Genomic DNA, 26,034 nt, shown 5'->3' on the forward strand with positions numbered 1-26,034 from the left:
ATTCATATGGGAGGCTTTTAAACTAAATTACAGTCATCATAATGTTGACTTTTTTTTTTTTTTCATTTTTACTTTGTGAGAAGCGACATGGTTTCGAAAGTTCCATGGATTTGGCTGCCACTGAAAGCCCATATGAGGACCTCACAAAGAGTCATCGCAGAAATGTTTCTGGTACACCTTCCATAGCGGTGTCTGAGATCTCCCTCTCCTCAGGTGGGTATTTACAGCATGATTACTCTTCTTTTTTTTTTTTAAAGTGACCAAATCATTTGAAATTAACTGCCTTGTGTGACATTCCGTGAATGTTCCATGCTTTAGAAAATCACCATCTGTTCCTTGACTCATCATGGTAGGCCCATTCCATAAGAAAAGCTTAAATCTAGACCCAGGTGATGCCCTGAGCCTCTTGTATTCATGCAAAATCCATTGATTAAGTGTGCACGCTTGTCAGGCATCACTGCCAAGTTTCAGAGCTGTACCAAATGTCAGTACAGGAATGTAGGACATAGAATTGGTTCGTTTGATGGAAAGATAAAGGTGCTTTCCCAGAATTCAAGGAAATGATCATTCATTTGACATGGTAGACATAAATGCCTTATGTCTAGACAGATGAATTATCCTGTGGTTTAAATAAAGAGTTATTTGCAAGCAGCAGTAAGGTATCAATAACAATGTTTTCCATTTTTATGGTACATTCCAGTACAATATATCCTTCCACTTCATCACAGCAACCCTGGGAAGCAGGTATTAATTGTTTTGTAATTTTATTACCTATGAATAAGAAAATTCTTTAGAGAAATATGCCATAGTTATAAAGCTTATGTCCCCTGTGTAGAATTATAAGCATGACAAAATCCTCAACAGGAGAAAGTTAACTGTTATACCTAATGATGATATTTGCATAAAGCCTGAGGCTGGATTCTGTGTGCTGAGTTGGGGAGCCTTTCCTTGTCAGGAAGCTCCCAAAGCGTTTTCTAAATATATGTGGCTATTGTTGCATTTTGATCAGGACGACAAGATTGGTTCTCCCGTTAAGAGAAAAATTTTAAACAAGCATAGAAGCCAACCTCATAGATCATTTTGCTCCTACTTTGGGTCAACAGCTCCTGTGTATGTAGTACATACTCTGTGTCAGGCACTGCCCTAAGTCCTTCTGCATTATTTAATTTACCATTTCAAACTCAAGCACGTGATTGCTCTCTTTAGTCTTTCTCATTATGAGCAACTCTATCTATTTCAGCAGGACTTTGATGTAGAACTGTTCTGTGTAAGTAAACTGTGTCTTAATAAGTTGCCCACAGCATTACTGAGTTGTGCATCATTTTTTAAATCATATTTTTAAAAGCAAAGTATTCACCTTGCACCAGTTAGAATGGCCAAAATTAACAGGACTGGAAACAACAAGTGTCGGAGGGGAGGTGGAGAAAGGGGAACCCTCTTACACTGTTGGTGGGAATGCAAGTTGGTGCAGCCACTTTGGAAAACAGTGTGGAGATTCCTCAAAAAATTAGTAATAGAGCTACCCTATGACCCAGCAATTGCACTACTGGGTATTTACCCCAAAGATACAGATGTAGTGAAAAGAAGGGCCATCTGTACCCCAATGTTCAAATATTTTTTTTTAAAAAAACAAAGTACATTAGTGTAAACAGCATGAGTTACTGACTCTGACTGTTGCTTTCATGACACTCTATGCCCTGTGCCTAGAAAGAATGGGAAAAAAGATAAAACATTTGCAATGAGAATGGAAGTCTTCTAACAAAATTAGCTGGATTCCTATCTCTCCTTCTCTTTTCCTTCCTCCAGACCGGAGTCGATCTGAGTTAGATCTGAGTGGGTCATTTCCAGAAGACTTAGAGAATACTGTAAACATAAGAAGCAAGTCCGTCCCTGGGGCTTTAGACAAAGACTTGGTAAGTTGGATGTGGAAGAAAGTCATGATCATGAGGAAAGGACAGTCTTGTTCCAAACCTTTCCAATTTTAGGGAACAATAAAGTGAAGATATATGATAATCTGTTCCTATTAGTATTCACATTCAGTACATTAAAAACAGCTAAAGAATGATTTAGAAAAATTAACTGGTAATCAGGTTAATGAGTGAAGGTTTTCAGTAAAGAAAAAAAAAATACCTATTGGGAATTTCAGTTCCTGGATTAACATCATTTCATCTAAACCTGGAAAGTAAAGGATCCCAACATTTCCTAAACCAAATTTAGGAAATTTACTAGACTCAGCTGACTATATAGCTTGTATGAACATTTCTACATCTGAAGTTACCCCTAATAAACTATCCCCTTAACTGAAACTAAATTATGTGAAAATTAATGTTTATGTGAACTCATTTATGAAAGGTGAAGGTTAAGTTAGATTATTCTTAAAGTTCCTTCCAGTTCTAATATCTTGATTCTGATTTCTCTAATTGCTATAATGCAATTAGAATTCCTTGGAAGAAAGATATAGCACAAATGTTAAATGACATTAATGTAATTTTCCAAAGCAAGACAGGAAACTTAGCTTTAAAACTCAGTGTTATTTACTAGAGTAAAGAAACCTGGAAAGTATTTTTTTAAATCCACCACAGAAAGCAGGGGTGGGGAGGCTATAAGATCAAATGGCTTCAAAGCTTACTTCTGTTCAACCTTTAAAGAACAGCTAATTCCGATGTTATTAAACTATTTCTGATCCTAGAGAACTCAATAACTGACATTAAAAATGCATTAAAGGGAATCAACAGCTAGTTAGAATATGCAGAAGAGCAAATCAATAATCTGGAAGACAAGGTAATGGAAAGCAACTAAGCTGAACAGCAAAAAGAAAAAAGATTAATACAAAATGAGAATAAATCGCTTATGGGAAGTCAACACTATCAATAAGCGTAATAACATTTACATTATTGGGATCCCAAAAGAAAAAGAGAAAGAGGGGCGCCTGGGTGGCTCAGTGGGTTAAAGCCTCTGCCTTTGGCTCAGGACATGATCCCAGGGTCCTGGGATTGATCCCCACATTGGGCTCCCTGCTCAGCAAGGAGCCTGCTTCCCCCCCTCTCTCTCTGCCTGCCTCTCTGCCTACTTCTGATCTCCGTCTGTCAAATAAATAAATAAAATCTTAAAAAAAAAGAGAGAGAAAAGGGGGCAGGAAACGTTTTCAAAGAAATAATAGCTGAAAGCTTCCCCAATCTAGGCAAGGAAACATACATTCAAATCCAAAAGGCACAGAAATTCCCCATAAAATTAACCCAAGGAGGTCCATATCAAGACACATAATAATTAAAATGGCAAAGAGTAGTGATAAAGAGAGAATTTTAAAAGCAGTGAGAGAAAATTAGTTAAATACAAGGGAAACACCATGAGGCTATAACCTGAGTTTTTATCAGAAACTTTCCAAGTCAGAAGGGAGTGGCATGATATATTCAAAGTGCTGAAAGGGAAAAAAAAAAAACCTACAACGAAGAATACCCAGCAAAGCTTTTTAGAATTGAAAAGAGATAGAGTTTCCTAGATAAGCAAAGAACTTCAACACCAACACTACATCAGGAAGAAATAGAAGATTTGAATAGACCATTTAGTAATGATGAAATTGAATCAGTAATAGAAAAACTCCGAACAAACAAAAGCCCAGGACCAGATGGCTTCACAGGTGAATTCTACCAAATATTTAAAGAAAAGTCAATTCCTATTCCCAAAAAATATAAGAGGAGGAAAACTTTCAGATTCATTTGTAAGGCCAGGATTATGCTGATACCAAAACCAGATAAAGACACGATGAAGAAAAAAATTGTAGGCCAATATGTCTGCTGAAGACAGATGCAGAAATCCTCAATAAAATATTATTAAACTGAATCGAACAATACATTTAAAAAATCATCCACCACAGCATTAAGGAGGGCATGTATTACATGGAGCACTGGGTGTTATGCAAAAACAATGAATCTTGGAACACTGAAAAAATAAAATTAAAAAAATCATCCACCACGATTGATTGGGATTTATTCCAGGGATGCAAGGGTGCTTCAGTATTCACAGATCAATTAACATGACACATCACATTTACAAGAGAAAGGAAAAAATATGATCATTTCGGTAGATGCAGAAAAAGCATTTGACAAAGTACAATATCCATTCATAATAAAAATTCTAAACTAAGGGGGGGTTAGAGGGAACATATCTCAAATAAAAGCCATATATGAAAAAACTTAGAGCTAACATCAGCTTCAGAACTTTTCCTCCAAGATCAGGAAAAAGACAAAGATGTCCACTCTCACCACTTTTATTCAACATAGTACTGGAAGTCCTGGCCACAGCAATCAGATGAGAAAAAGAAATACAAGGCATCTGAATTGGTAAGGAAGAAATAAGACTTTCACTATTTGCAAATGACATGATACTGTGTATAGAAAACCCTAAAGACTCCATGAAAAAACCACTAGAACTGATGAATGAATTCAGTAAAGTCACAGGATATAAAATTAATACACAGAAATTTGTTGCATTTCTATACACTAATAATGAAGTAGCAAAAAGAGAAATTAAAAAAATGATCCCATTTGTAGTTGCACCAAAAAGAATAAAATACATAGAATAAAATACATAGAAATAAACTTAACCAAGAGGTGAAAGACCTATACTCTGAAAACTTATATAAACAGCGATAAAAGAACCTGAAGAGACATAAGCAAATGGAAAGACATTCCATGCTCATGCATTGGAAGAAAAAATATTGTTAAAATGTCCATACTACCCAAAGCAATCTACAGATTTAATGCAATCCCTATCGAAATGCCAAAAACTTTTTTCACAGAACTAGGACAAATAATCCTAAAATTTGTAAGGGACCACCAAAAGACCCCAAATAGCCAAATCAACCTTGGAGAAGAATGAAGCTGGTGATATCACAATCCCAGATTTCAAACTATACTACAAGTTGTAATAATCAAAACAATATGGTACTGGCACAAAAATATTCACAGAGATCAAGGGAACAGAATAGAGAACCTGGAAATAAACCCACACTTAAATGGTCTGTTAATCTATTGTAAAGGAGGCAAGAATATGCAGGGGGAAAAGACAGTCTTTCCAACGAATGAGGCTGGGAAAACTGGATAATAAATGCAAAAGAATGAAACTGGGCTAAATCCTTACACCATAAACAACAATAGACTCAAAACGGATGAAAGGCCTAAATGTGAGACCTGAAACCATAAAAATTCCAGCAAAAAACATAGTAATTTTTTACATCAGGCATAGAAACATTTTTCTAGATGTGTCTCCTCAGGCGAGGTAAACAAAAGCAAAATTAAACTATTGGGACTATACCAAAACAACAAGTTTTTGTCCCACAAAGAAAATCATCAATGAAAAAAAAAAGGCAACCTACTGAATGAGAGAAGATATTTGCAAATGATTTATCCATTAAGGGGTTAATATCCAAAATGTGTAAAGAATTCATGTAACTCAACACTGGGGGAAAAAAATCCAATTAAACAGTGAGCAGAGGACTTTCAAAAACATTTTTTCTGAAGAAGATGTACAGATTGCCAACAGGCACTTGAAAGGATACTCAACATCACTAAGCATCAGAGAAATGCAGATTAAAAGTCAAAAAGACAAAGAAATAACAAGTGTTGGTGGAGATGTGGAGAAAAAGAAACCCTCATACACTGTTGGTGGGAATGCAAATTGATGAAGGCTCCGTGGAAAACAGTATGACAATTCTCAAAAAATGAAAAATGGAATTGTCATATAGTCCAGTAATTCCACTACTGGTATTTAACCAAATAAAACAAGAACATTCATTGAAAACAAGAACATCATTGAAAAGATATATGCATCCCTATATTTATCACTGTATTATTTGCAAGAGCCAAGATATGGAAGCAGTCTAAGTGTCCATCCATAGATAAGGAGATAAAGAAGATGTACCTATATGCAATGGAACAGTACTCAGCCTTCAAAAAGAATGAAATCTTGCCATTTGCAACAGCATGGATGGACCTAGAGGGTATACAGCTACATGAAGTAAGTCTGAGAAAGGCAAATACCATATGATTTCATGTTAAATGAATAAACAAACCCAAATTCAAAGAAATGAATAAATAAACCCAAAGCATAATTAGACCTATAAATGCAAAGAACAAACTGGTTATTGCCAGAGTAGACCAGAGTTGGGGGGGGGGGATGGATGAAATAAAGGGGATAAGAGTATACTTAACTTGCTGAGTGCTGAGAAATACTTGGAATTGTTGAATCATTATATCATACACCTTGAACTAATATAACATTGCATGTTAATTATACTTAAGTAAAAAAGATATTGAATTAAACGGGAGCCTGGGGGCTCAGTCGGTTAAGCATCTGACTCTTGATTTTGGCTCAGGTTGTGATCTCAGGATCATGAGATTGAGCCCCACATCAAGCTCCATGCTGACCAGGGGGTCTGCTTGAGATTCTCTCTCTCATCCCCTCTGTCCCTCCCCCCCACCACTTGCATGTGTGTACGTGTTCTCTCTCTCTCTCTCAAATCTAAAAACAAAGAATATTGAATTAGCAATTTAAAATCTTCCCCTAAAGAAATGCTGAGTAATAAATTGCTTCATTGATGAAGTCTATCACATATTTGAAAAGGAAGTAATATCAATTCTTCATAAACTTGCTCAGAAAATTACTTCCCAATTCATTTTGTGAAGTCAGTATTACCCTGACACCAAAGCTAGAGAAAGACATTGCAAGAAAGGAAAACTACAGAATAATATCCATTATGAATATAGATGGAAAAACCATTTATAAAGTATTAGAAAACTAAGTCTGGTAATGAAAAAGGATTGCACGCCATAACCAAGTGGGATTTATTCTATGGATGCAATATTAATTTAGCATTTAGAAATAAATTACTGTAATAAAGCACATCAGTATAATAAAAGACAGGAACCACATCATCTCAGTAGATGCAGAAAAAGCATCTGACAAAATTCAACATCTATTTATAATAAAACCCTCGAAAAAATAGTAGTGAACTTTTTCAGTGTAATAAAGGGCCTCTACAAAATTCCTACAGCTAACATCATACATGATGGCAAAAAAAAAAAAAAAATGCTTTTCCCCCTAAGTGTAAGAACAAGGCACAAAGATTTTCACCTTCATCATTTCTGTTCAACATTTTATAGGAGATTCTAGCCAATGCAGTTAGGAAGGGGAAAAAGAAAAGAAAGGAAAAATAAAAAGGAGGAAACAGGACAAAGGAAAGAAAGGCATCTCATTAGAAAGAAAGAAGTAATAACTGCTTTATATGCAGTTCACATGATTCTATATCTGGAAAATCCTAAAGAATCTAGAAAAATATTACTAGAACTAATGAACAAGTTCACCAAGGTTGTAAGATATAAGATCAATATACAAAAATCAATTGTATTTCTGTATATCAGCAATGAACAATCTGAAATGAGATTAAGAATATAATTCCATTAAGAATAGCATGAAAGGGGCGCCTGGGTGGCTCAGTGGGTTAAAGCCTCTCTGCCTACTTGTGATCTCTGTCTATCAAATAAATAAATTAAAAAAAAAAAAAAGAATAGCATGAAAAAGTGCTCCACATCACTCGGCATCAGGGAAATGCAAATCAAACCACAATGAGATACCACCTCACACTAGTCAGAATGGCTAAAATTAACAAGTCAGGGAATGACAGATGCTGGCGAGGATGCGGAGAAAGGGGAACCCTCCTACGCTGTTGGTGGGAATGCAAGCTGGTGCAGCCACTCTGGAGAACGGCATGGAGGTTCCTCAGAAAGTTGAAAATAGAGCTACCCTATGACCCAGCAATCGCACTACTGGGTATTTACCCTAAAGATACAAATGTAGTGATCTGAAAGGTCACATGCACCCGAATGTTTATAGCAGCAATGTCCACAATAGCCAAACTATGAAAAGAACCTAGATGTCCATCAACAGATGAATGGATAAAGAAGATGTGGTATATATATACAATGGAATACTATGCAGCCATCAAAAGAAATGAAATCTTGCCATTTGCGATGACGTGGATGGAACTAGAGGGTATTATGTTTAGCGAAATAAGTCAATCGGAGAAAGACAATTGTCATATGATCTCCCTAATATGAGGAAGTTGAGAGGCAACGTGGGGGGCTTAGGGGGTTGGAAAGGAAAAAATGAAACAACGTGGGATCGGGAGGGAGACAAACCATAAGAGACTCTTAATTTCACAAAACAGACCGAGGGTTGCCGGGGAGGGGAGGTAAGGAGAGGGTGGTTGGGTTATGGACATTAGGGAAAGTATGTGCTATGGTGAGTGCTGTGAAGTGTCAACCTGGCGATTCACAGACCTGTGCCCCTGGGGCTAATAATACATTATATGTTAATAAAAAAATTAAAAAAATTAAAAAAAGAATAGCATGAAAAAGAACAAAATACTTAGGAATAAAATTGTCAAAAAACTGTAGGACAGTTGTATTGAAATTTAGAAAAATATTGCTGAGCTAAATTAAAGAAGATCTAAATAAATAGACATTGTATGCACATGGATTAGAAGATTCAATATTCTCTCCCAGTGAATCTATAAACTCAACACAAACCCTGTTAAAATCTAAGTAGGCTATCTTGTGGAAATAGAAATGCTGACTCTAAAATTTACACAGAAATGTAGAATGTCCAGAATAAGAAAATAAGTTTCAAAGAGCAAAGTTGGAAGATTTTCTCTAGTAGATTTCAAAACGTTGTATACAGCTATAGTAATCAGTACAGTGCAGTATTGGCATAAACATAGACAATCAAAAGAATATAATTGAGAGTCTGGAAATAAGCCCTTATATATGTAGTCAGTTGATTTTTGGCAATTCAGTGAGGGAAGGATCTTTTCATCAGATCATGATAGGACAATTGGATATCCATATGCCATAAAAAAAAAACCCAAAACACACACCATGAATAAAAACTAACTCAAAATGGATTATATCCCTAAATGTAAGAACTAAAACTAAAATTTCTAAAATGAAGCCTAGGAGAAAATCTTTAAGACTTCATGTTAGGCGAGGAATTCTTAGATATGACATCAAACATAAGATGCATGATACATTCAAGAAAAAGATAAATTTTATCTTAGTTAAAATTTTTGTATCTAAAAAGACATTGTTATAAAAATGAAAAGCCATAGACTTGAGAAAATATTTGCAAATCATGTATTTGTAAAAGGACTTGTATCTAGAATATCTAAAGAACCCCTACAATCAACATAAAGAGACAAATAATTCTATTAGAAAATAGGTAAAAGATTTGAATAGATATTTTGCCAAAGGAGATTTATAAATATTCAATAACTATGTGAAAAGATGTTATTAATTATTAAAGAAATGAAATATTAAAACTACAATGAGATACCACTTAACATCTACTAGAATGGCTATCAGCTAAAAGGCAGAAACATTGGCAAAGATGTACAGAAACTGAAGCCCTTCTACACTGCTGTTTAGGAAGGTAAAATGTACAGACACTCAGGAATAAAAGCTTGGCAGTGGTTTTTTTTTTCTTTTTTAAGATTTTTTTTTTTTTATTTGACAGAGATCACAAGCAGGCAGAGAGGCAGGCAGAGAGAAGGGGAAACAGGCTCCCTGCTGAGCAGATAGCCCGATGCGGGACTCCATCCCAGGACCCTGAGATCATGACCTGAGCTGAAGGCAGAGGCTTAATCCACTGAGCCACCCAGGAGCCCCTGGAAGTGTCTTTAAAAGCAAAATATATAGTTACCATACAACCCAGCATTTCCATTCCAGAGTGTCTAAGAGAAGGGAAAAGCTATGTCCCCACGAAGATGTGCACACAAGTATTCATAGATATATATATCCTAATGGCCAAAGAGTGGAAATAATCCAGATATCCATCAGCTGGTGAATAAATAAATTACACATTGTATTCCATACAATGAAATAATATTCTGTAATAAAAAGGAGTGAAGTAGTGATTCACACTACGAGATGGATGGGCCTAAAAACCCAATGCTAAATGAAAGAAGCCAGACACAAAACGACACATATCGTATGATTCCATTTATATGAAATATCTAGAAAAGGCAAATCTGTGGAGAAAGCAAAGCAGATTAATGGCTTCTAAGGGAGTGGGCATTGATTAGAAACAGGCACGAGGAAACATATTGGGCTGATAAATATATATTGTTTTCATTTTATTTTATTTTTTTAAATTTTTTATTTCTTTTCAGTGTAATTTTTTAAAAACTGCATTATGTTGATGTTTGCACAACTGTAAATTTGCTAAAAAACAGTGGGGTATACACTTAGATTTGGCAAATATTATGGTTTTTAAATTATACCTCAGTAAAGCTGTGGGAAATAATTAAACAGCACAGAGAGTAGCTGACAAAACTTTGGCAATATATCGATCATTGTAAGTTGGGTGATCAGTTACAAGGGTTCATTATACTGTTTCTCTATTTTTGTGGATGTTTGAAAGTTTTCATATCTTTTTAAAAAATAAATATGAGAAGTAATAGTTTAAGTGCTATCAACTGGGCAGTAGCATAACCAGAAAAAGCAAAAGATAAAAATATAGAAAAGGGACCATAAAAAAAAATTGGGATTTATGCCTCGTATTAAAGAAAAATCTGTTTCAATTGGAAAGTGCCAAATATGAGATATAAGTAATAACTTACATATAGGTACATTATAGTGAAATCAAGAATATCAATTATAAAAGAAAATCCTAAAAAAAAATCTTCTAGAGAAATCCTATTACATGAACAAGGATCAAATTAATATCAGAGTTTTCAACTGCAACAGTGGGTACAAGATGAAAAGGCTCAAAGTGAAATAGGTTTAAATGAAATACTCAGGAGAAAGAAATCCCAGGAAATGTTACAAGGGATATAAAAAGTAAAGGTGATTAAATAAGCTAGTAAAGTTGCTCTCTTAATAACTATAAAGCTAAGACCAAAGAAGTGAGAGAAAATGTATACATAATAACTCAGACTTTAAATTCTGTTAAAAATCATACTCAGCATGTTCTCTGACCTCGACAATTATGATGGTACTAATGACAGAAACTTAAGTTATTCCACAAATCTGCCAAGTGAAAACACACTGCTAAATAATTACTGGGTTAAAGAAGAAGAAATCTTAATGAGCGTATAAAAACAATCCGAACTATATGAAAATAACAATACTACCAATAAAAAGTAAAGAATGCAACAGAAGTCTCACTTGGGCCAAAAGAAGGGGTGAAATTATTTACTATGAATTTAACTTGTAGTTAGGAGAAGAATTACTAAACTCAAAATAAAGATATGCTGAATGGGAAGAAATCAGAGAGGGAGACAAACCATGAGAGACTCTGGACTCTGAGAAACAAACTGAGGGTTACAGAAGGAAGGGAGCTGGGGGGATAGGGTAACTGGGTGATGGGTATTAAGGAGGGCACGTGTGCTGATGAGCACAGGGTGTTACACACAACTAATGAATCATTGAATGCTACATCAAAAACTAATGATGTACTCTATGTTGGGTAATTGAACATAATTTTTTTAAATTAAATAGGAATGAAAAAATAAAGATATAATTAAGAATAAGAATTTGAAAAAATTAACTACAAAACAAAGATAAAGTACAAAACAACAAAACAAAAGTTGGTTCTTTGAAAAAAAACACTAACAAGGTAAATAATCTCTGGAAAGGCTACCAAGGAAAAAAATACAGAAGCCAAAAACAATTAATACTATGGATGAAAAAGTAAATGTAACTACAGATAAAACAGATATAATATCAACAATGATATACCAAGAATTTTGAAGACCTAGATGAAATGAATAAATTTCTATAAAAATATCATTTCCCCAAATTTGAAATTTCTAGATAGGAGAAATAAAATTGAAATAGTTAGAAATCTTCTCATAAAGAAAAACAAGAGAGACCTAGATGACTTTATTGGCAAGCTCTATGACACCTTCTTTTTTTTTTAATTTTTAAAAATATTTTATTTATTTATTTAACAGGGAGAGAGAGATCACAAGCAGGCAGAGCAGCAGGCAGAGAGAGAGGGGGAAGCAGGCTCCCCGCTGAGCAGAGAGCCCGATTCGGGGCTCGATCCTAAGATCCTGAGATCATGACCTGAGCTGAAGACAGAGGCCCAACCCACTGAACCACCCAGGTGCCCCTCTATGACCCTTTCAAGGAAATTGTAATTCTAAATATTACACAAACTTTTGTATTGTGATAAAATATATGTGTAACATACAATTCACTATTTTACCTATTTTTAGGTTTGTAGTTATGTGGCATAAAGTACACTCAGGTTGGATGGATAGTAAAAGAAACCTCAGGATAGGGTGATTTCTAGATATTTGGATAGGATTTTTTAGGTATTTAAAAAGAAAGCAGCTTTTGAAGTGAAACTTCTTTCTAGGAAAGAAATAAACCAAACCACTGATTTTCTCCTCCTTCCTTAGGACTCCTTGGAAGAGACTGAGCAAGGTGTTCATGGCTTAGCATCCTCCCGGTTTTCTGCCAACACCCACAGTCTAGCAAGTGGCCTGTCAACCGTAAGCACTTCTCTAGCTTGTGACTGGAAGCTTCTTTCCCTTGCTGGTTTTCTGTATTTTTCCCAAAGGAGAGGGGAATGTTCTTGAGAATATGTGTGACAGTGAGTTAAAAGATACTATAATCTCCTGCTTGCCCTTTGCCCACAGAGTACTTTTTGGTCTAATTTTGCGTGAGCTTTTCCGTCTCTCTTCTTCCATGGTCCTCACCCAGTTTTTAAAACCTCTTCACTCCCTAATTCAGGCTCTCATCAGCTCAAGCCCATAAACTGTCACAGTTCTCTGATGATGCCTTTCTTTCCCTGCCACCATTCTGTCCGTTTCGAACCACCCACCATGCTGTTGTCCGTCATTTTCCCAAAATACGTAACTAGTCAGCTTTCTCTCCTACTCAGTCACTGTCCATAGCTTCTCACTCACTGCCTGTAGAATAATGTCCCTTTTTATTTTCATGTTCAAGGCTTTGCTTGAGAGGCTGTCTTTACGGGCCCCTGTGTCTGCACACGCGTCTGTGTGTATGTGTCTGTAAATCTTTTTCTTTGGTCCTCTGATTTCTGTCCATTGCTCTAATGCCCTTTTCTCTTTTGACCTTTGGGTGACTGTCTTAAAGAATTCTCAACCAGGCTGTGACAGGAAGTGGACCTACCTAAGTGTCCCTGATGCTGACTCAGACACTGTGAGTTTTCAGTCTTTCCTTTTCCTTCTTTTCAACCATGCTTTGCAAATTTCATGGTATGCGAAATCTGACTAGGTGGGCAGGTTTTCCAGCATTTATCTTTTTCTGACTTGTGAACAGTTACCCAGAGTTTCTCTTTAAAGGGTAAACAACGTTATCGGAATCCAAGTATCTCAAGGAAAGAAAAATTCGTTAAACGTTAGAATCCGAGTGCCAGTCAAAGGACATAGGGTTCCACATGCTTTACCACTAATGAGATACCTTTAGAAGAAATATCTCTATATTTTTTTATTTTTTTAAAGATTTTATTTATTTATTTGACAGTAGGCAGAGAGGCAGGCAGAGAGAAGGGGAAGCAGGCTCCCTGCTGAGCAGAGAGCCCGATGCGGGGCTCGATCCCAGGACCCTGAGATCATGGCCTGAACCGGAAGCAGAGGCTTTAACCCACTGAGCCACCCAGGCGCCCCAGAAATATCTCTATTTTAAATCACAACATTGTCTTGGTTAAGAGCATAAAGTTTGGTTAATAGGAAAATTGCCTTAGCTGCCTTAATTTCCCCAAGCTTCAGCATTTATGCCTTCTTAAATTTCCTATCTTTAGGCGCCCGCGGCTCACTGAGGACTGCTTTGAAGATGTGGCTACTGAGAGACGTGGTGTTGGCACAGTTGAGTGATAGGAGGCGGGGCGAGTCATGCTGGGGAGGTGTTCAGACTAAAAATCTGGAGCTCTTGCTCTGTGTCTTGGCACTGCCAACAATTTCTCTGAGCCAGTGTTTCCTCCGATGTAACACGAGGGGGTGGAGGCTTACTCATGAAGCCCTTGGAAGTCAAAGAATAGTCCCGGGACCAGCAGCCTTGCCTCACTTGGGGCAGAGACGAACACTTCGTGGGTTCACAGAGCCCCTAGTGATTCTTCCATCCAGCTCCTGAGCCAAAAGTAACACCTGATGAATCCATTTAGTTAAGTAGCTAGTGGTAGGTGAAATATAGCAAAATGCCGTGGTTCAGGAGCAAATTCTTAAGGCATCTTGGGTGCAAAAAGGGCGGTTTTATTAAAGCACAGGGTTGGAGCCCGTGGGCAGAAAGAGAGACACTAGGGTCATGAGGACTGACTGATTATACACTTTCAAGTTGGGAGGGGGTCGGGGACAGCGTAAGTCTCTAAGGAATTTGGAAACAAGGTTTCCAGGACCTTGAGGGGCTGCTGTTGAAGATAAGGTCATTTACTACTGTCTAGTAAAACCCGAGGCATGAGACCCTTTGGATATACACCAGGGGGCCATACGTTTGGAGGATGATTGCTAACCGGTATCTTGGAGGCTGGTAGAGCTAAAGGAAGTTTCCAAGGGGATTTGTATCTATTAAAGAAGACTTATGGGATCCTGGAGGTCAGGCTAATGTCAAGTTAAGCTTGCCTTTTGGCTCTAGCAAAAGTATTAACATTGAGATATTTTGAGCTCCTGGAGGAAGGTCACCCTGTCTATCTGAAGTATTTGCCAATGGGCTGCAAGGGAAATTTAATTCGTTTCTATATTTCTTTTGCCTTTGTTCTCCATACCAGTCAGACCAAAAAAACTTTATAATCACTGGTATCCTAACAACTTAGTAGACATGCAAAACAATAATACGCATACATTGAAAGAAAAATAGCTTTATTCCATTCTTAAATAGCCCTTAATCCTTCTACTGGGATGTGGGTATCTGTTGGGCACTTAACAACTGGTCAAATCTTGGCATCTGACTGGACAGCACCACTTTTATTTCCTGTTCCGTGTTGATTTTTATCCAGTACTTACTTATTTTTCACAGCAGCTGTAAAAAACTCAGCTTCACACAGATAGGACTTAACTAAAAAAGAATAAATTGTGATTTAATGTTGACACCATGAACTACTGCTGAGAGTTTGCATTGTGTCTGATTGATGTCACTGCGTTTCTCTTGAAATTTTAAAATGCCCCCGTGGTCCCCCTGGGAAGCTGCTATGGTGTTCTGGGACGCCTCAGTACACCTTTTGCAAATTGTGCACCTAAGAGTGAGAGAGGAAGACTCTCAGACCCCACCCGAGACTGACTGCATCAGAATCTTAATCATTTTAAGAAGATCCCCGGGTGATTTATGTGCAATTAAAGTTTGAAAAGCACCGCTCAAAGCCACCTGTTGTTATGAAAATTCTGTTTTGTTTTAGGAATGGGAAAGACAAATGAGATCACTCACTGGCTCCCATTATAATTTCTAAGTAATTATGAAATTCTTGGTTTACTCTTGCCCTTGACTTAAGCTTAGAAGAGATACTGGCCACGTTGCCAGCATCCTGTTCTTTGATCAGTCTCTAAGCAAGGAGAGAAATGTCCTGACTTTCATTACACATAACAAAGTGGGAAGTCTAGGCTCTCTTTGTACTTACTCTAGTCCTTCCCAGTGGATCACCGACAGGGCTTTTGAAACTGCTAGGTCACTCATGAAAGCCTTCCATGTGGTCTCTTGTGACAGTCATGTTGCTAAGATACATTTTGGGTCCTAAAGGGTAATTTTGTTACATTTAATTTAAGCTGTGTCTCTTGTCACTAGTGTCTAATCAGAAATTATATTCATTCTGGTAGATCTGGACTTTTTTATTACATTTTATTTTTTTTGGTCGCTGTGCTGGTTGTTTTGTGTTCTCTTTTGTGGGTGGTAATTTTACAGAGGTTTGCAAAGCCCTAGTCTTCGACCTACCTCTGTAACCCAAACAGTTGCCCAGGGATTTCACGGCAGCCCAGGGCCTATGATGCTCTGGCATGCCCTTGGTAAAGCCGCAGTTATGGCTTCCCAGAAACTGCTGGAAGGCTCTTTGCGGACATCAGAGAAAGAAACTTGTGGCTCCTGCTAGTACGAAATATATGAGCTTCTCTTTGTCCAGATGGATGCATTCTAGACCTTGAAGTAGATTGACCTTGAGTCATCCAGTGAGAGAAACAAAAGCTACAGGGATGGGAAGAGGATGCAGGATTGAGGAAATGCCCCCAATGACCCTGTATTCATTAGAAGTGAATAAACAAAGGCTATCCACTTGCCCAGAAAGGCAATGCTTCCCCTATCAGCAAGCTTCCTGCCTGCCTTTAGAATTCTTCTTAAGTCTTCTTGTCCCTTGTCAGGCTTGGATTTTATACAACACCAGAAAATCAAGCAAAACAAGTGATTTTTTTTTCTTCACTCACCCTAGATTTTGCTGCTCATTATAAAGAACAAGAATTATAATTGAATACAGGGGGTGGTTTCTGTGTAGAGCTAATTAGAATAACACTGGACACCTCTTTTCATCTTGTTTATTCCAGACCAGCCTTAACAGCATGATGAGTGTTTACAGTGAAACAGGAGACTATGGCAACGTGAAGGTCAGTGGTGAAATCCTTCTCCACATCAGCTACTGCTACAAAACTGGCGGGCTCTACATTTTTGTCAAGAATTGCAGAAATCTGGCCATAGGAGATGAAAAGAAACAGAGGACAGATGCGTAAGCACGCAGCGTATTCCTTGGACTGTTTCAATCACTGCTCTCTTTGTCAGTGTGTGTGGTTTTGTCTTAGCGTTCTTCTTGATTCAGAACCTTCTCAGAAGGTCGATTGTCCTTTTCCTCCTGTGTGACCCTTCTAAATACTCTCTAAGTGTATGTATAATGGTTGTGTCCGTGATTATCTGATTTTTCCAAAGCTACGAGTCAACATGACTCAGGACTATTTGTAGTTTACCCAGAGGCCACTCTGAGGTAGAGGCTGGCTGACACGTCGTCATACCCCAGGATCACTGAGTATCCTGTTCTGTGAGACCCTCCAGAGAAAATCACCAAGCTGTTAGCCCAATTGAATGACTTGAAAGGACAGTTTGAGGCTCTCAGGTTTCCAGATATCAGCAGGGAGGCTGATATGGACCGTAGGTACATTGGAAGGGAGCTACATGAAAGATGTGTCAGGGGCTCCCAAGGTCATTGCCAGTCTTGATTTACTAGGAAGACTCACAGCCACAAAGATATAAGGCATGTGTGGCGAAGTTCTGAAGAATCCAGGCTTCAACTTCTAAGCATCCTCCCCCACTGGAGTCACACAGGATGTGCTTAGTTCCTCCAGCAACAAGTCGTAGCAGAACCCGTGCAATGCTGTTCACCAGGGAAGCTCATTCAGAGCCTCACCTGGTCACATACCAAAATTCCAGTCTCCGTGAAGGAAAGCAGGTGTTCTGCCTCAGCCATATTGTTTTTATAAATAGTTTAGTCCCAGTGAGCCACTTACATCTGTTCTGGGAGTGATGAGAATCCTCCTGAAATCCAAGTTTCCAGATGCCGGCCAATGGCTAATGTTATACGTTAGGCATTTCCAAGGACCTCAGTCTGAGGCCGGTTGGGTTATCCTTTTCCTCTGTAACAGGTGACCTAGGTCCAATAAGCAGCTCAGAGAAGCTGTTTCCAAGTGTCTAAAGATAGACAAATGGGAGTGGGGCACATGACTGCCTCAGTCGGTGGAGGGTAGGGCTCTTGATCTCAAGGTTTTGAGTTCGAGCCCCCACGTTGGGTGTAGAGATTACTTAAAATGTTTTAAAAATTAAAAAAAAAAGACAAAGGAGTAGAGATTCTGAGTATAGAATGGTCCCCCTCCTTCCTTAGCTAAATATCCAAGGGCTTCAGGACCAATATAATCATTCAGAGTAGCATGGAAGGAGGTCATTTAAAGCCCTGATCAATGTGCTTCAGGACTCTGGCACATCTTGTGCATTTCTGAGTCCGCCTTGGTGCCCCTGCTCCAGGAGGCTCCTGGGATAGCTCAATACAAGGTGTCGGGTAGGATAGCTATTGTGACATTGGGTTGTTATTTCCTATTTGTTCTTTTTCACTGTTTTCCTTCATTCATCCATTTCCACATTTCCATTGATTCCACTCATCAGAAGTCCTGACATCAGAATGGAGAGGACTATAACATTACAGTATTGGGGGAGACCATTGATCCTATGAGCAGATGACATCTGTTGAGTGATATAACGTGTCAGCTCCTGTATGTGTCAACCAATTTAATCCTTGCAAGGCCGTAAGTTAGATACTCTTACTATCCCAGTTTTACAGAAGAGGAAACAGGCACAGAGAAGTTAAGGAATTTCTTGAGTTTACCAAAACCAGTGAGGCACGGAGCAATTCAGGCCTAGTTGGCTGGACTTCAGAGCCCACACTCTTCATCACTATACATTAACAGCTTCTCTCTTCTTGGAAGCCTGGAGTTATATTTTAAGGTATCCTGCCATGTAGACTACATTCTCTTTGGTTCTCTCATGTCTGATGGCCTGTTCCCTTCACCCCTTTTATTCACCCAAGTCCCTTACTGTTCCTTGCAAAGTAGAGGTCTCCCAATAATTACTTTCACATTTTATCATCTACAGTTATGTCAAGTCGTACCTTCTTCCTGACAAGTCCAGAAACAATAAGCGCAAGACCAAGATCAGAACAGGCACCAATCCAGAATTCAATGAGACACTAAAGGTATGTACAGGCTCTCTCATATTCACTCAAGTGACACCATTCATACCCTCATTGGTTTAAAATTGACTATGGGCGATTTGCATGTTCAGGTTTAAATATCTTTTAGAAAAGTAGAATTTGAATAAATCTGTGTCCTCCTCTTGGCTTTTCTAACAGGTCTTGGAAGAGAAGAACTGTAAGCCACCTTTACTCTGTTTATTTCTCTGCTGCTGCTTAAGGGACACCTGATAGAAAGATGATCCGGTGAAATTGCATCTGAGCTGATGCATTTTTTTAAAGATTTTTTTTTATTTACTTGAGAGAGAGACAGTGAGAGAGAGCATGAGAGAGGAGAAGGTCAGAGGGAGAAGCAGACTCCCCATGGAGCTGAGAGCCTGTTGTGGGACTCGATTCCGGGACTCCGGGATCATGACCTGAGCCAAAGGCATTCACTTAACTAACTGAGCCACCCAGGCGCCCCTGAGCTGATGCATCTTGTCAAAAAATATGTTTCACCCTTGGGAAAGAGGTTTTTTCCTAGTTCCCCTTAAAAGGAGTTTGTCACAGTTTTGACACTAACTTAGCAAGTCACTTTGTACACACTCCTCGATGTGCTCCCACAGCATGAGTCTGTGCTATTTCTTGTCAGATTTCAGAGTTGGGCTAAATTTAGGCCCGTGGCTAATGAACAGTGGAGATGCACAGTTGCATTTGAGGAACCTCAGAGAAAGTGGCCCTGGTAGGACACGACCCAGGCCCCATTCCTGGAGACATTACTTCCCCCATGGTCTTCTGTGTAATGACCCCTTCTCCCACCCTGGACCAATCTAGCGTGGTAAGAAGGATCCAGGGAGACTAGAATGTAGAAGTTATTGCCAGTCGCAGGGAAATGTACGGGCCTTGTACCCAGAGGGAGGGAGTCAGAATCCACCATAGCAGGAAGTTGGTGAGTGGGGGCATCCATCAGTGGGGTCGTGTTTGGAAGCAGGAGCCAATATGAAGACAGATCAAAATGAGAATGAATGGATATGGGCAGGGGGTGAATCTGGTGGCTCTAACAAGGTAGCAAAGATAAGCCTAGCAGAACAGATAGAGTGATGTGGCAAATTCCAGAAGCCGGGAGCCAAAGCCAATCACGCCAGGAACAGCAAGGATGGGTATAGAAGCAAATCCGAGATCAAGAAACAGTCTGCATGGGGCGCCTGGGTGACTCAGTGTTAAGCCTCTGCCTTCAGCTCAGGTCATGATCTCAGGGTCCTGGGATCAAGCCCCGCATCGGGCTCTCTGCTCAGCAGGGAGCCTGCTTCCTCCCCACCCCTCTCTGCCTACTTGTGATCTCTCTCTCTGTCAAATAAATAAAAAAAAAAAAAGAAAAGAAAAGAAACAGTCTGCAGTGTGTCTCCAGTGGTAGTGATTGGCCACCTGTTGCCTGTTGTGAGGGTCAAGGGTGTATAGGCATGTGGCTGTGGATCACGTTCTGCTGAAAAGGAGAAGCTACCCCAGCAACATTGTCTTTCTGCTCCATCTCTGTATCGGGTCTCTTCCCTCCCGCACTTACGCGAGACTTGATAAAGTTTGGTGTTTTCAAGTTCCTCCCTGACAGTACTTTTCTGGATTTGGGGGTTCTCGTCATGATTGGACAAAGACAGAGAAGTTGGAGAGTTGATATAGCAAACACTAAGCTTACAAAGTAGATCTTAAAAAACGATTCACGTCACCAAAAAATAAAAAAAAATAAAAAAAAATCCTGAGGGTTGCTGGGGGGAGGGGGGTCAGGAGAGGGTGGTGGGGTTATGGACATTGGGGAGGGTATATGCTATGGTGAGTGCTGTGAAGTGTGTAAACCTGGCGATTCACAGACCTGTACCCCTGGGGCTAATAATACTTATATGTTAATTTAAAAAAAAAAAACGATTCACAGATGAAAACCAGGTAGAACTGGAAAGGGGACAATCATCGTTACCTAACACTTTTTATATACTATTTGAAGTTTATTGACTTTTTCTTAAATAAGTGGCTGATACATCTTTCAGTTGAAGGTCTAACACAAAATAAGTGTATGGCCTAGAACCCCAGCTGTAGCACCAACAAGGAGAAATATGGTAGCTTTTTGTGTTTGTTTTGTTTGTATTACTAGCGCGTATGACCAGAAAAATGGTGAAAGTAAATTTCAGCCTGTCGTAGAACTGGGCAGAGCCATCCACGTGGAGTGTGATGTTGTGACTCTCGTTTGCAGTACACCATCAGCCACACCCAGCTGGAGACGAGAACTCTGCAGCTCTCGGTCTGGCATCATGATCGATTCGGACGTAACAGCTTCCTCGGGGAGGTGGAGATTCCTTTTGACTCATGGAACTTTGAAAATCCAAGTGATGAGTGGTTTGTGCTTCAGCCCAAGGTAGGAAATGCCTGGAGATTAATCAAACAGTTAGACAACGGGACAAGATAGGAACAAAATTGATGTCATTGGCCCAGAGAATCTGAAGACTTCTCATTTTCAAGCAGTAATCTGAACAGATGAGTGCAGCTAATTTTGGAATAATATAAGACATGTAAATCCTTCCCTTGAAATTCATTCTTTAATATAGACCATGCAAGTCACATCATCATATATAATATTAATTTGACTTACTAAAAATGTATTCATCATTTGGAGGTCTCCATAGATTTAAAAAAGTAGGAATACATTATATGATCCTATCAGAAGGAGAAAGCATTCAATTTCACCGAGGTAAAAACAAATCCATAGAGCCAAAGAGTCTTAGAACATTCTCTTTATTCCCCATTCTCCACAATTCAAACATAAGCAGGAGTGGTCTTGCCTTGGCTCAGGAAGCAACCAGTAGCTAAAGTATCTGGTTTCCTATATTCTGACTTTTGAGATTCATAACCCAGGTTTAAGTTATAGTCAGAAAAACAGTCTTGAAGCTGGTTCTAGAAATTAAATGCAACAGAGCGTGTTCTGAACTAGAGCAACAGTACCTTGGATTCGCCCTATGCAACCAGAGTCTCTGTACATTTATAGTAATTTTTTAAGTCAAAAGTGGGATGAAAAAAGGTTATATTGATGTATCCAAAGATTGTTCTTTTTATTTTTTTTAAGATTTCATTTATTTATTTGACAGAGATCACAAGTAGGCAGAGGCAGGTGGGGGGAGGGGAGCAGGTTCCCAGCTGAGCAGAGAGCCCGATGGGGGACTCGATCCCAGGACCCTGGGATCATGATCTGAGCTGAAGGCAGAGGCTTTAACCCACTGAGCCTCGCAGGCGCCCATGAAGATTATTCTTTATATACAGAGAGGCAGAAGGAACATGATGGTAAGGATAGTAGACTCAAATCAGACTTTCTGGGTTCAGTCCTGGCTTCATGACTATATGTGTGACATTGGACAAATTAACTCCCCAGGCTTTGGTGTTCTCATTTGTGAGGTAATAATTAAACATATCTTACTGGGATGTTGTGAAGCTTTGAGAAGCACTCTGTGATGCCTGCAGTACCATGTCAGGTACATTTTAAGCTCTCAGTAAAGGCTAGGTAGTGTTTCTGTTACATCACGGTCCTTGTATCACGATTGACAGAAACCCTGGCTCATACCACTCAAAAAATACAAGGAAATTATTGGCCAGTGATTATCAAACGTGGTTTTACCCAGATAACTCACTTCATATCTAGGCCTTGGATTCTCTTGGTGTGTGTGTCTCTCTCTCTTTTTAAAGATTTCATTTATTTATTTGACAGACAGAGATCACAAGTAGGCAGAGAGGCAGAGAGAGAGGAAGGAAAGCAGGCTCCCTGCTGAGCAGAGAGCCCGATGCGGGGCTCTATCCCAGGACCCTGAGATCATGACCTGAGCCGAAGGCAGAGGCTTTAACCCACTGAGCCACCCAGGTGCCCCTTGGTCTCTCTTCTCTGTGTTGGCTTCATTTTGAGACTCCGTGCAGTTGGTCTCCCTCACTAGCTCCAGTATGATTCTCTTGGACATTACAATATGCGCGAGCCCCTCCTCCTTACACTACACAGTCGGAGAAAGGAAAAATGTCCTCCTCTTCCAGCAGTCCACTCAGCGCCCTGGGCCTGGTTCTCCTCACTCTGATGACATCATTTGCCCACCCTGAGCTAACTGCCGTGGCCGGCCAGGGAGGTGAGATGTACTGGCTGACTTAAGACAATCAGAACATACCCCTGTCCTGAAGATAGTATTTCCCCAAAGGGAATCCAGGTATAGTAGTTCTAAAACAATGGTGAGTGGAAGCTGGACAGCAACACATGCATCGATCATCATCAGTAACGCAGTGTCCATGACAAACATCGTGAGGTGTAAGTATCATCGTTTCCACTGTATCTGAGATCGAGGCTCAGAAGCTGAACACAATTTTCTGGTAGACTTCTAGAACTACGGACCTCAAGCTTGGTGTAATCCTGGGAAATCTTTGGGAAGAATAATTGGGCTATGGGTAAAATTAATAATAAAATATAATAAAAGTCCTTAAACATAAAATAACTGCAGGCCTCTGACTAACATAAATATGATAGGAAGCACAAAAGTCACAAGAAATAAGTCCACAATAGTGTAATATTCCCTTGACGTTAACTGTGGGAAATAATCAGTCATTAAACACGGAGTCTCTTGGGATGGAATGAAAAGCCTTACCACGAAGGATAGCACTTAATCTGACTTCAGCAGTCTCCTGGCACTTGCTTCCTTTTGTGTATAATAGATGGGCACCACAGACTCATAGTTAGAAAATGTCCAAGACATTATATGAAGCATGATGTAGATGAAGAACAAGTAACGTTCATTTTAGTACCTGGAAATAACTGATCTGTCATAAACGTAACATTAAAGCACATAGGGACTCTTTGGAAAACAGCTTGGAATGTTCCCAGTCAGTTTCCTGGAAATGGTGGAAGGACTTGCCCTGGGATGTTATCTGAGCTCTCCCAGGTGCATCCTCTGTGCTTAGGGACCAGGCACTTTCCGGGTAATCACCTTCACATTGCCCCTGAGTGATTTCACTTTCTGTCATAAGGGATAGCTCTCAGGCTGCTCAAGGTAGAAAAGTTCTGATTGCGTGTAACGTCTGGAACTCCTTGGTCCTCTGCCAGATCCCCTTGAATTCCTTTAACCGTGACTGTTAGGAGTTTGGCCTCCAACAGCCTTCACCTGAGACTGTTTAGAAGACTGTTCCAGACTACTGTAGCTTTTTCCATGAGCAGGGAGTCCAAAGCTCCTAGGAGCTTACGTACCACCTCTCACAAGGCAGTCCTTTGCCAATAACTCATACCTTGGGGAGTCTGAAAGCCCGGTTCCCTTACTGAGAGTGGTGGGGGGTAAGGGAGTGGTGCCCCAAGGCATTACTTACACTCTACAGCTTTCCCACCAGATCAGGCTACCCCCTTGCCTGGCCTCCTCCCCTTCCCTGACCTTCGTCCTTGTCACCCCTTCCCTGATCTATCCTGGGAACAATTCTTAATAAGGCAGTGCATAAGAATCCTCACCTCACAGTGAGCTTCTGGGGAACCCCTTAGAGGTTTGTGTCTTTTTTTTTTTTTAAGAATCAACATAGTCTTTTTTTTTTTTTGATCCTTATGTTATCATTTAAACTTTATTTTAGTCACTTTTTTTTTTATTTTCAGCATAACAGTATTCATTGTTTTTTCACCACACCCAGTGCTCCATGCAATCTGTGCCCTCCCTAATACCCACCACCTGGTTCTTTTTTTTAAGATTTTATTTATTTGACAGAGAGATCACAAGTAGGCAGAGAGGCAGGCTGGGGGTGGGGAAGCAGGCTCCCTGCTGAGCAGAGAGCCCTATGCGGGGCTCAATCCCAGAACCCTGAGATCATGACCTGGGCTGAAGGCAGAAGCTTAACCCACTGAGCCCCCCAGGCACCCCTAGGTTTGTGTCTTTAATCCCTGTCGTCTTTCTCTTCCAAGAAAAAGATGACACATAGATGAACACATGAGGTCTCTGACACATGGGGGACGTGTATGTGTGTCTCTGACACAAACAGAGTTAAGCCTGCAGAGTCAGCCTTGTTTGGACACCACGCCTTCCAGAAATGGGAAATGGGGAAGACAGATGCAACATACTCCGTAGGCTGCCTTCTCTTCATTGGTGGCTCATCCTCAGGCTGGGCTGGGCTCTGGGTGCTGGGGTATCAGCCGACTCTGGGAAGCGTTGCTTCGTTTTCAGTCTCCTGTCTCAGCCCCTTCAAGGCAGTAGTCACTTCAGCAGCTCTGGCTAGAGTATGAGCAGCCTTGGATACTCGATGTTTCCTTGTAGATTATCCAGCGGGAGAGGTGAAGTGTAAGCTACAGGGAGCAGTTTCCTTAGTGACAGAGGACCAGAATCAATAGTCCTTCGGTGTTCGGAAATACTGACATCCCTTAGCAGTGGGAATACTGGAAAGACACAGTGCCTTATTTCTTACTGACTCTGCGTTAGCGAATGTCCTTTGACCCTGCCTTTGGTTTGGGTAGGTCTTATGGGCCTAAGCCAGTGAGGAGGCTGGGGTACACAGAGGAAGATCTCAGGCTGTTAAGCGTCCCGTAAAGTAGTTTCACAGTATGACTTCCATTTTACTGTGTGACATGAGACTGTTTATTAGCTGTAACTCATTATATCTCTGAAAGGCATATTAGGTAGTTAGACGAGAAGGGTTTGTCAGTATGAATTGCCTTTCATGACTTCCCAGAAGGTGCTATTATAAAAACAAGGAGCTTTGAAAATCAACAGCGAGCTCGAATGTTTTCCAAGGAAATCTGTGTTCTGCCTTCAGGCAGAGAGTCGATGCAAGTTTCTGTGAAATTATTCTTGAGCCAAAAGGCTCTCTGTAACTGGCGGCTTGGGCAGACTCTTGTCCGTAATTTATTACCCCCACCTTAGTAGACCTGAAAATGTACTGGGAACTCTGCTTCCAACTCTGATGTAATGTGGATTGCTCTTTTGAAAAGGCAGAAGATAATGGGGGTTCCCTGGTGATGCCATACTCCCTGCTCAGTCAGATACCCTCACTGGTTCCCTACTGCTTTTGCATATGGTTTGAATAAATCTTGACCCATCATCCTGGCACTTCAGTGCTCCTTGATATGGCCCTGCCTTGTGTAACAGGGGAGGAGGTCAGTGCTCTACCAGGATCCCCAATGTCATTCGTACGTGGCTCCCCATGGCTTTTGCTCACACCAGCAAGCACCTGCCAGTCTTCGTAGGAGAGGAGCCCTCAGGGTGCTGATGTGGGCTTGGTCTGTGGGCATGAAGAGCCAGAAGAGCCTGGGTATTTAAGTTTTCTGAGGAGTGGAGGGCAGAGCCCTTGTTCAGTAAC

General features: G+C 39.9%; 1 protein-coding gene across 1 annotated transcript in view; it reads left to right on the forward strand.

Moving 5' to 3' along the window:
• SYTL5 (synaptotagmin like 5) overlaps positions 1–26,034 on the forward strand; it is a gene marked incomplete at its 3' end in the record, with an annotated part of 104,142 nt that overhangs the window by 67,431 nt on the left and 10,677 nt on the right. Inside the window, exons 7-13 of the mRNA XM_080795696.1 lie at positions 84–213; positions 1,807–1,913; positions 12,461–12,553; positions 13,161–13,226; positions 16,541–16,719; positions 18,627–18,726; positions 20,942–21,103. Of these exons, the coding sequence (XP_080651822.1) occupies positions 84–213; positions 1,807–1,913; positions 12,461–12,553; positions 13,161–13,226; positions 16,541–16,719; positions 18,627–18,726; positions 20,942–21,103 (837 nt within the window). The remainder of the gene's footprint in view (positions 1–83; positions 214–1,806; positions 1,914–12,460; positions 12,554–13,160; positions 13,227–16,540; positions 16,720–18,626; positions 18,727–20,941; positions 21,104–26,034) is intronic.

This window comes from Martes martes (assembly GCF_963455335.1).
Source record: "Martes martes genome assembly, chromosome: X".
NCBI classification, from domain to species: domain Eukaryota; kingdom Metazoa; phylum Chordata; class Mammalia; order Carnivora; family Mustelidae; genus Martes; species Martes martes.